The sequence below is a fragment of the Lampetra fluviatilis genome, chromosome 45 (genome assembly GCF_964198595.1).
Source record: "Lampetra fluviatilis chromosome 45, kcLamFluv1.1, whole genome shotgun sequence".
In the NCBI taxonomy this organism is placed as follows: Eukaryota; Metazoa; Chordata; class Hyperoartia; order Petromyzontiformes; family Petromyzontidae; genus Lampetra; species Lampetra fluviatilis.
The window spans coordinates 1,735,157-1,746,100 of NC_136319.1; the positions used below are offsets into that span (position 1 = coordinate 1,735,157).

The 10,944-nt window shown below is 50.1% G+C and overlaps 1 protein-coding gene across 1 annotated transcript in view; it reads right to left on the reverse strand.

Moving 5' to 3' along the window:
• The window catches only part of LOC144947511 (E3 ubiquitin/ISG15 ligase TRIM25-like), a 28,173-nt gene extending 17,521 nt beyond the window's left edge, over nt 1–10,652 (reverse strand). The window contains exons 1-5 of the mRNA XM_078876731.1: nt 9,908–10,652; nt 9,130–9,225; nt 5,259–5,492; nt 4,643–4,665; nt 3,028–3,143 (exon numbers count right to left, since the gene is read on the reverse strand). Of these exons, the coding sequence (XP_078732857.1) occupies nt 3,028–3,143; nt 4,643–4,665; nt 5,259–5,492; nt 9,130–9,225; nt 9,908–10,465 (1,027 nt within the window). The 5' untranslated portion in view covers nt 10,466–10,652. The remainder of the gene's footprint in view (nt 1–3,027; nt 3,144–4,642; nt 4,666–5,258; nt 5,493–9,129; nt 9,226–9,907) is intronic.
• Nucleotides 10,653–10,944: the final 292 nt, after the last annotated feature.

A 10,944-nucleotide genomic window follows, 5' to 3' on the forward strand; every position in this document is an offset into this window, starting at 1 on the left:
TGAGAGAGTGGTTAGTTTTTAGGGTGAGTGGTGAGGGTGAGTGGTGAGTGGTCAGGGTGAGTGGTGAGGGTGAGTGGTGAGGGTGATTGGTGAGCGGTGAGGGTGAGTGGTTGTTGTGAGTGTGAGTGGTGAGGGTGAGTGGTGAGGGTGAGTGGCAGTTGTGAGTGGTGATGGGTGAGTGGTGAGCGGTGAATGGGTGAGTGGTGAACGTGAGTGGTGAGGGTGAGTGGTGAGAGTGAGTGCTGAGTGGTGAGGGTGAGTGGTGAGAGAGTGGTTAGTTTTGAGGGTGAGTGGTGAGGGTGAGTGGTGAGGTTGAGTGGTGAGGGTTAGTGGAGAGTGGTGGGTGGTGATTGGTCAGTGGTGATTGGTCAGGATGAATGGTGAGTAGTGAGGGTGAGGTTGAGTGGTGAGGGTGAGTGGTGAGGGTGAGTCGTGGTTGTGACGGTGAGTGGTGAGTGGTGAGGGTGAGTGGTGAGGGTGAGTGGTGAGGCTGAATGTTGAGGGTGAATGGTGAGAGTGAGTGGTGAGTGGTGAGGGAGAGTGGTTAGGGTGAGTGGTGATGGTGAGGGGTGAGTGGTGAGGTTGAGTGACGAAGAGTGGTGAGGTTGAGTGGTGAGTAGTAAGGGTGAGTGGTGATGGTGAGGGTTAGTGGTGTGGTTGAGTGGTAAGGGTGAGTGGTAAGGGTTAGTGGTGAGGGTGAGTGGTCAGGGTGAGTGGTGAGGGTGAGTGCTCAGGGTGAGTGGTGAGCGGTGAGGGTGAGTGGTTGTTGTGAGGGTGAGTGGTGAGGGTGAGTGGCAGTTGTGAGTGGTGATGGGTGAGTGGTGAGCAGTGAGGGGTGAGTGGTGAGCGTGAGTGGTGAGCGTGAGTGGTGAGGGTGAGTGGTGAGGGTGAGTGGTAGTTGTGAGTGGTGAGCGGTGAGGGGTGAGTGGTGATTGGTGAGCGTGAGTGGTGAAGGTGAGTGGTGAGGGTGAGTGCTGAGTGGTGAGGGTGAGTGGTGAGAGAGTGGTTAGTTTTGAGGGTGAGTGGTGAGGGTGAGTGGTGAGGTTGAGTGGTGAGGGTTAGTGGAGAGTGGTGGGTGGTGATTGGTCAGTGGTGATTGGTCAGGATGAATGGTGAGTAGCGAGGGTGAGGTTGAGTGGTGAGGGTGAGTGGTGAGGGTGAGTCGTGGTTGTGACGGTGAGTGGTGAGTGGTGAGGGTGAGTGGTGAGTGTGAGTGGTGAGGCTGAATGGTGAGGGTGAATGGTGAGAGTGAGTGGTGAGTGGTGAGGGAGAGTGGTGAGGGTGAGTGGTGATGGTGAGGGGTGAGTGGTGAGGGTGAGTGGTGACGAAAAGTGGTGAGGTTGAGTGGTGAGTAGTAAGGGTGAGTGGTGATGGTGAGGGTTAGTGGTGAGGTTGAGTGGTAAGGGTGAGTGGTGACGGTTAGTGGTGAGGGTGAGTGGTCAGGGTGAGTGGTGAGGGTGAGTGCTGAGGGTGAGTAGTGAGCAGTGAGTGGTTGTTGTGAGGGTGAGTCGTGAGGGTGAGTGGCAGTTGTGAGTGGTGATGGGTGAGTGGTGAGCGGTGAGGGGTGAGTGGTGAGCGTGAGTGGTGAGGGTGAGTGGTGAGGGTGAGTGGTGAGGGTGAGTGCTGAGTGGTGAGAGAGTGGTTAGTTTTGAGGGTGAGTGGTGAGGGTGAGTGGTGAGGTTGAGTGGTGAGGGTTAGTGGAGAGTGGTGGGTGGTGATTGGTCAGTGGTGATTGGTCAGGATGAATGGTGAGTAGTGAGGGTGAGATTGAGTGGTGAGGGTGAGTGGTGAGGGTGAGTCGTGGTTGTGATGGTGAGTGGTGAGTGGTGAGGGTGAGTGGTGAGGGTGAGTAGTGAGGCTGAATGGAGAGGGTTAATGGTGAGAGTGAGTGGTGAGTGGTGAGGGAGAGTGGTGAGGGTGAGTGGTGATGGTGAGGGGTGAGTGGTGAGGGTGAGTGGTGACGAAGAGTGGTGAGGTTGAGTGGTGAGTAGTAAGGGTGAGTGGTGATGGTGAGGGTTAGTGGTGAAGTTGAGTGGTAAGGGTGAGTGGTGAGGGTGAGTGGTCAGGGTGAGTGGTGAGGGTGAGTGGTGAGGGTGAGTGCTGAGGGTGAGTGGTGAGCAGAGAGGGTGAGTGGTTGTTGTGAGGGTGAGTGGTGAGGGTGAGTGGCAGTTGTGAGTGGTGATGGGTGAGTGGTGAGCGTTGAGGGGTGAGTGGTGAGTGGTGAGCGTGAGTGGTGAGGGTGAATGGTGAGGGTCAGTGGTGAGGGTGAGTGCTGAGGGGTGAGGGTGAGTCGTGAGAGAGTGGTTAGTTTTGAGGGTGAGTGGTGAGGGTGAGTGGTGAGGTTGAGTGGTGAGGGTTAGTGGAGAGTGGTGAGTGGTGATTGGTCAGGATGAATGGTGAGTAGTGACGGTGAGGTTGAGTGGTGAGGGTGAGTGATGAGGCTGAATGGTCAGGGTGAATGGTGAGAGTGAGTGGTGAGTGGTGAGGGAGAATGGTGAGGGACAGTGGTGAGAGTGAGTGGTGAGGGTGTTTGGTGATTGGTGCGTGGTGAGGGTGAGTGGTGAGGGTGAGTGGTGAGGGAAATTGGTGAGGGTGATTGGTGAGTTGTGAGGGTGAATGGTGAGGGTGAGTAGTGAGTGGGAGTGGTGAGTGGTGAGGATGAGTGGTGAGGGTGAGTTGTGAGTGGTGAGTGGTGAAAGGTATTGTCAAAGCCCACCGGGCTTTGACAATACCTTAGTATCTGTGTATATATGTAAGGTTATTAAGAAATATATTTTTCACCCGGGCAACGCCGGGTACTTCTGCTAGTACCTAATAAATGAACTGAAATGAACTGAACATTTAGGCTCTCTTTGTTATCACCTCAGTGACCGCGTTTCTCGCTGAATCCACCTCAAGTCTCCCCCTCCCAAGTTGGCAAGTGCACTCTCGCCGGGCTTAAATACACGACACAGGTCCGCCTCGTGGTGCTGATCTTGTGTTTGTAGCGAATGGTGCTGCAGGTATGAGTGAAGCAGAGATACTTACACAGAGCAGCCAGGAGATTCGTTCGGACGCCTCCCACTGAGATTAATTTTGCGAGGTTCAGGCGGCTGGAGACAGGGGCTGGGTCATCCTGAGTCTCCTGAGAGACGGAGCTCCTTCTGCACTCATAGCACAGGGCACAAACAGAGTCTAATGAAGGTTCATGTCTCTCTGCACTCACAGCATGTGACACTCAGAGTCTAATGAGGGTCCATGTCTCTCTACACTCACAGCACGAGACTCACAGTCTAATGAGGGTCCATGTCTCTCTACAAATAGACAATACAGGAAGCCCTCGACTTACGAATGCCCATACTTACAAACCAGCTTCCATAAAAAAAATGTACTTCAACTTAAAATGCAAACTCGCAGTTGCAAACTAAAACGCATAACTATTTTGTACAGAGGAGCGATCCTCCGCGATATGTAATGAGTCGGCCTCGTGCATCTACCAGTCATCTCAGTCAAGTGCCAACCCATGGCACCTGGATCTGTCCCGAGACCTACTGTCAGTGAGCCGTTGACATTTCACGTGGCCTCAAAGTGCACCTGGCATGGTACAGGCGCGGTGGTGACATCACGGTCACTTAGTTGCGAATGGCAGGTATTGATATTGGTGTGGGGAGCGCTAGTGTAGCGGTGAGTGCACTGCGCTATGAAAGCGGTGACCCGAGTTCGATTCTTTCTCACGGCAAAAACCAGTACCTGGTGTGGTGCTTAAGCATCGCCACCAGGGATACAAAAGCAGCGGGCCGTGATGCTGATCACCCACCGCCTCGCGTGCCATACCAAGCCTTCATAAGGCTTAACGGGGGTATTTTTATTTGGAGTGCGTGTGTGTGAAGGGAGTGGTAGTGTAATAGTTAGAGCGCTATGCTACCAACCAGGCGAATAAAATTCATTCCTGCTCACGATCAACACCAGTGACGATTATGTAAATAGGACCTCAACCTCAAATGAATAACTGGTGTGGTGCATAAACATCGCCACTGGGGCGACAAAAGCAGCGGGTCGTGACGCTGGCCACCCACCTCATCGTGTGCCACAGTGGCGGCCATCTCAGGCGCAGCTCGCTGAGAGTACTTGCCCCAAACAGCCTGTTAAGGCTACATGGGGGATTGTTGTCGTTGGGGTGTCTTTGTCTTTGCGTGTGCATGCGTGCCTGTTTGTTGTGGTGACTCATTGCCAACCTTCCGACTACAGGCTAGCATCATTGTAAGTGAAAATAACGTTCTTTTCTATGTATGTTAATTTATTTTACGTTTAATTTACTATACAGTCAACTTTTTTACATTGTTAGATGCAAATGTACATTTTTTTCTTAATTATGAGTTTAGCAATGCTTCCATCTTTGATGAACCGTAAGACATTTTATAACCATATCGGCATTTAAATACGGTGCATTATTGTTTTCCGACTTACGAACCATTCGACTTATGAACGAGTCTCATGAACAAATTACATGCATAACCCGAGGACTGGCTGTATGGGATACAATTGACCATATGGGATACGACTGCATACAATTGGGTTTATTAGGAATCACATCACGACCGTTTGCTGATTTGTCCACCAGGTGGCAGACAGAGCTCGAGTTTGAGTCTGGGTTGTTACTGACCGGAGATTTTCATGCACGGGATCCTGAAAAACACAAACCCGCATTTCACATTAACATTGACATCCTAAATAGATGCCCCACCTCCACATAGTTGCCTGCTATTAACAGTGGAGCGCGACATCAGGGAATACATGAATACCTGCAAACAGAGAATGGTGAAAACGGGGTTCGTTTAATTGGACACGGACAGACGTCTAAACATGAGAAAACCGCTCTTTACAGGTCTAGTCCAGCACCTACACGAGTAGTTTAATGACGTCAACAACTCGTGTGTTGAACTTTGAATAAAGTGAACTTTTACATATGTTACCAGTAAGGCCCACTCAGCTATGTCGCTCTTTTTCAGAAGTAACTTGGCCACAAATGACAGCTCAGCAAAATGGCCAATCACGTGGAAACGTATCACAGCCAAATTCTCTAAATGCATGATTATAAATTTGGAGAGAAAACCCAGAGGACCCGGAGAAAAATCCACGCGACCAGGGGGAGAGACACACGCAAACTCCAAATATACAGCAGACGTCAGGGTTGGTATGGAACCCACGACCTCCTGCATACCAGGCGAGATAGTTAACCTCCCCAAGCCACCGCGGCGAGTGAATGGAGGTGGTGCCACCTGCAGGAAGTAGAGCGGGTCCTGCACAGTGAGGGCGGTGAGCAGCTGGTTGATCTCCTGCTCCAGGCCACGTGCTCTGCTCTCGTAGCGAGTGATGTCCGCCTGGATGCGGGACAGCACGGAGCAGCCCTCCTCGTCCACGTGCTCCAGCGCCTCCCTCTCCTCCTCCCTCAACTGCTCCCTCCGGCGCTCAAACTCTCGGCTGATCCGTGCCTTGATCCCATGCACAGACTCCTACACAGACAGTGCTAAGTTGTTGAGTCACTCGTAATGTAACGATGCAATGTGGTGTTGTACAGGTGTAGTGACATAGAATGAGTCACTGTAGCACGTGCCGCTGGGAGATTGGTAGGCAATAGAATTAAGGGTAGCAGCCAGTTCTACCAGTTGGACCTGTGGGCAAGGCATGGAGCCTTCTGGGGTTTGCAATTTTCCCCTAAGACTGTGAAGGTTGGAAAAAAAGAGAGAGTACCTCCTTCTCGTGTCTGTGATTTAGTGCACTACATTCAGTGTCAGGAGTGTTAACGAAAATTAGTTTTATTGTTGTAGGGTTGTTAGTAATTTTCCTTTTTTTTCTTTCGAATCCTTAAGGAGGAAATGGGCTATAGGGCGACGGCAAGGAGGGTTCCCAGGCAGCCCCGGCAGCCAGGACCGCAGTGGGGGGTCCCGGAGAGGCGGGCACTCAGCACGCATATCATGGAGCTGTTCTCCTCGGTGATGGCGCTGGTTGGGCAGCTGGGTAAGGAAGAGCCGGAGAAGGGGGCTGCAACTTGGGGGCAGCGAGCAGGGGATTCCGCCATCACTACCAATCAAGGACGGGTATCGAGTCCTTCCGAATGTAACCTACCGCTGACAGCATCCACGATAGGTGGATTTGAGCAGGGTATTGATGTGCGGATGCTCATAGATATGGGGGCATCCGCCACCATATTTTCCGAGTTTGTTTTTAGGGACTGAGCCTGACCTTAAAGTGGTTGACGGAAGAACGGGAGGCGTCCCTGGGAAATTCGGCCAAACGTCAGGCTGCAAATGAAAAACTGCCTGGGCTTAAGGAATCGGAGAAATCGTGGAAACATGGGGAGAGGGCATGGCTGCATTTCCCCAGGTGCCTGTGGGCAGATCTCCTAAATTACATAGGCCATGGCAGGGCCTGGTGGAGGTAATCGTGGTTAGGAGACTGCAGTGTGTACGGATCCAGGATGGTCGCAGGCGTTGATATATGCACCCGTCATGACTGAAACCATATTTTCCACCTTATGAGGTAATTTCATCTTCACCATTTGATGGCCGGGTGTGTCATGTGGCCAACAGAGATGGACGTATGTTTACGGAGGTTGCGCCTCTGCAAGACTCTGTTCCTCCATCCGCAGGATCCCAGGGCTTGATGCCCATGGCACCGCTGGCGGTGCCGCCCACAGGCGGACCGGGTGGATGGTACGACTGCCACCCGCTTCTTCCTCTCCTCCATCTTCGTCCCGGGGAGGACCACACACTTTGGGCCAGCTGTGAGTCACCCCCAGTGTCCCTGGGGGACTCGTGGCAGGCCCAAACGAGGGACCGGCGACAAGGACCCATTCCAAGACGTTTCGGTTTAGATGACCGCCCCTACTCGTCGTTGGGTTGCTGTTATTTTGGGGGCTGGATTGTTGCCATGCATTGCGAATGATGCGTGGATTTTGCTGTGTTCGTCGTCCCGCTACGCGATGTATGGAGGTCAGCCGGGATGGCTGGTTCTTTTTTCATGGGGGGGAGGGGGGGTAATGTAGTGACAATGAATGAGTCACTGTAGCGCGTGGTGCTTGGAGATTGGTAGACAATGGATTTAGGGGTAGCAGCACGTTCTACCAGTTGGACCTTTGGGCAAGGCACAGAGCCTTCTGGGGAACCCAGAGGAGTGTGGGGCCGAGGGCGGAGCCTGGCCATGCTGGGCAGGATAAAAGGTGAGCTTCGACTCGCAGTCAGAACTCGTCATGCCGTCATCGTCGTGATCTTCGTCCTCTTCAAGCTGTGGATTTGGAAGCATGTTGGCTGTCTGGACCCGGTATGTAGTTATCACCTAAGGCTGGGAAGGCCGAATTAAAAAAGAGAGAGAGAGAGTACCTCCTACTAGTGTCTGTGAATTAGTACACTACACAGGTAATGATTGTTACCATACCTCGATTATGTACATGGAGGTCAGCGACGTGTGCATTGGCAGCTTGAATTGGATATAAGGGGAAAACATCATAGGCATGGGTAGTATAAGAAATACGTCTGTCTGTAGCTACACGTTGTGTCTATCTGGTGAAAATAAAATAAAAAAACATCTCTATGGATAGCATTCGGAACTGTCTGTCCATCCCACTTTGGATTTACCAAACTATGCGTCGGAGGCAAATACGAATTAATCTGAAACAAATGATCTTGCCGAGCACATTCTGAGTAAACTATGTCAAAGGTCATTGAATCTACAGAACAAATACACGTGACATTGCTCTATTGTTTAAATTAAAATGTGCTGAAATAGACAAACAATGATGATTTAGAAGGCAATTCTCACGTCCACTCTCCCTTGCACTCAGGCTAAGTTGGTGCAGTCCAGATTTAGGGGGGGGGGGGGGGAGGGCAAAAGGGAGGAATCGCAAGCTCCCATAGCAAGTATTCTTTGGTTCTTTTCGGTTAAGTCACGTCTAAAAATAAAATAATAAATCAAAATAAAACAACACATTACGACGTTTCGATTGCAACACAAGCAATCATCAGGCATAAAAGAAATAGCAACAAAAATCTAACTAGAAAACTATAGACCGACATACAAGCAGACAGACATCACAACGGCACACATAGAGAGGAGTATACAGGCACACGAAAATTAAATAACCTAGTAAAATATTGAAATGTGATGTAATACAACACAGAGAGTCGGTTAACACACAATTAACGCATGGCCTGGTTGACTACGTGTTTCAAAATTTGCTAAGTTAGAATTTTAAGTGTGAGCAACAAATATCTAACTAGAAAACTATAGACAGACATACAAGCAGACAGACATCACAACGGCACACAGAGAGAGGACACAAATCGGCTGTGTGAGCAACAAAAAATCTAACTAGAAAACTATAGACAGACATACAAGCAGACAGACATCACAACGGCACACAGAGAGAGGACACAAATCGGCACAAAGAGATGGTCGTTTCTGTGACGGTCCCTTAAATATAGAGAGGAGGGGGAGGGGGCGGGGGGAGGGAGAGGGCGGGGAAAATCAGCATATCAATGAGTATAGCAAGCATTGTGGTTGTGATCAATAAAGCAATCGACAAGACAAGTCGCTAACGCTTCGTCCAGCGTGGATCGATTCCGTCGCCCCCCCCCCAACTCCTTAAACCAAAACTGCTGTCATGTTGGAAATTGCGTCAAATGAAGTTTCTGTGTCTATCAGTGGTGGCCTTTTCGTCACGTCGTAAACGTGTGTTGCAAATCTGGCCGTCGTAAACCGGATGTAATGTTAAATAAACTTTTAAATAAAATATTTACTGACGCTTAAAATTACACAATCAATATTTTATTGAAGGTTAACATTCAGAAAGTTTACATGCTCAAATAAACAGGCTTGAAAAACAAATCTGGACGGACAAATACAGGAACGAACTCACACCTTGCTCTTTTAAAGTTTGATTTCGTTGATTTTGTAGATTGAAAATAGGCAGCCAGCGAGTTGTCATTGGGAAACGATTCGCTTGAAATCCACACCGCTTGCAATTCACCAATGTTATATCCCACGCCAACGCTTGGGGCAGTGCTCGTCAATTATAAGAGCGAGGTTTAATGAAACAAGATTCGTAGGGAAAACCAGAAGAGGGATATGTGTGACTGCCGTCTCTCTCTGTACCTCCACACGCCGGTAGTCGTCCCTGAGCGTCCGTATCCGTGACTCTGCCATGTTCCTCTTCTCATCTCTCCCCTTCTTCTTGACTCTGAGCTCCTCCTGCGGTGTGGTAGATAAATAAAAAAATACGCAGTGCTCACCATTGACATTGGTAGATCACTGATTGATCATCCCGCATCTCTGATTAGCACGGTTGGCTACGAAAGAAGTTCAACACACATACACACTTCTGTTGTCATTATATTTCTGCATACGTCTCCATTCATATTTTTACTTTTCCCACGATTGTATCCCGATTGCACTGTTCGTGTCATGTATTCAGACGATGAATCCAATTGGAACTACCGTGGAGCAATGCAATAGCCTGTTAAGACAACATCATTGACAAATATTACTTGCATTCTAAAATATTTTAAACCTCTTCTAGTGATGGATGTAGTGGCTACTCACACGCCCTACTATACATAGTAACGTTTCTCACTTAGTCAAACTAATATTTTGTATTCTCATGTAAAATATGATTTAACATGCTGTCAAATGTTGACTGGGCTTAGACCATCAACTCTTGAGAATCCGGTTTAAACCATGTGCACCCGACTAGATTCCAACTCAGCATTACAGCGTTACCATCTCAGTGTTCTGATGTCTGAGCCCCCATGCCACCTCTACCTAGGTCTCCCTGTAAAGGGGCGTTTGGTCTCAACAGGAGCTCACGACCTACTGATGTGAATCTCTCAGCCTCCTGTAACAATGTGGATTACAACAGAACATGACACTTCACCTGTCTTATCTGTTGCGCTTTTTCTACTGTGATGACTCTGTGTCCGGAGTGGTCTCCAGTGATGGTGCAGCCTGTGCAGACCGATATCTCATCCTGTTCACAGAAGTACTTCAGCTCGTCTCTGTGCTCCTTGCATCTTCGCTCCTCCAGGTTTGCGATGGGAGCCACCAGGAGGTGTTCTCTCAGCCTAGGATTCTCCAAGTGAGGCCTCAAGTGTGTCGCACAGAAGGACATCTCACATCTCAGGCAGGTCTTCACTGCAGGAGTTTGGCCATCACCGCAGTTGTCACACGCGATGGCTGCGGCCATCTTGTCTCCAACTCTGAGCTGCTCTGCCAGGTTGGCGAGGGCCACGTTCCTCCTCAGCTGGGGTCGCACAGGGAAGGTCGCTCGGCACTGCGGGCAGCTGAAGCTGCTCGCCTTCTCCCAGGCAGCCTCCAGGCACGGGAGGCAGAACGAGTGTCCACAGCTCAGCGTGGAGGGGCAGACGAACGTGCTCAGGCAGATGGAGCAGCACAGCTTACTATTCACACTCTCACTGGGAGTCGCGCTCGCCATGACCCATGGCTTTGCTGGGATCGCTCGCTGTGTGGCTCAGAGAGACGCTGGACCAGGACCTCTCTCTTATAGCGACGGTGAAGAAGGAAGTAAAATACTTAAACTGTTTTCATTGTCGTCACTGACATCACGAGACATTGCCTGGAATGTGAACCCGTGCCCCTTGGTGTGCAAACAGCAGCCTCAAGGTGAACACGGCTACTGTACACACCTTGACATTTCAAGAAATGAGTGCTGTTGTTAATATAAATCGGTGAGGCTCAGTTGCGGTGGATCATTCGTGAGATGAGTGTCGAGAGATAAACTCATCCTTCTACAGCAAGTTGGTGGCAAGATGTTATCTCTCTCACCCGGTATACAGGAGTTGGTGGGTTTTATCTCAATCCTGACGCCTGCTTTATATTTAAAGTTTGCGTCTCTAACTCTCTATCTCTCCGTGGTCGCGTGAATTTTTCTCCGGGTCCTCCGGTTTTTCCCTC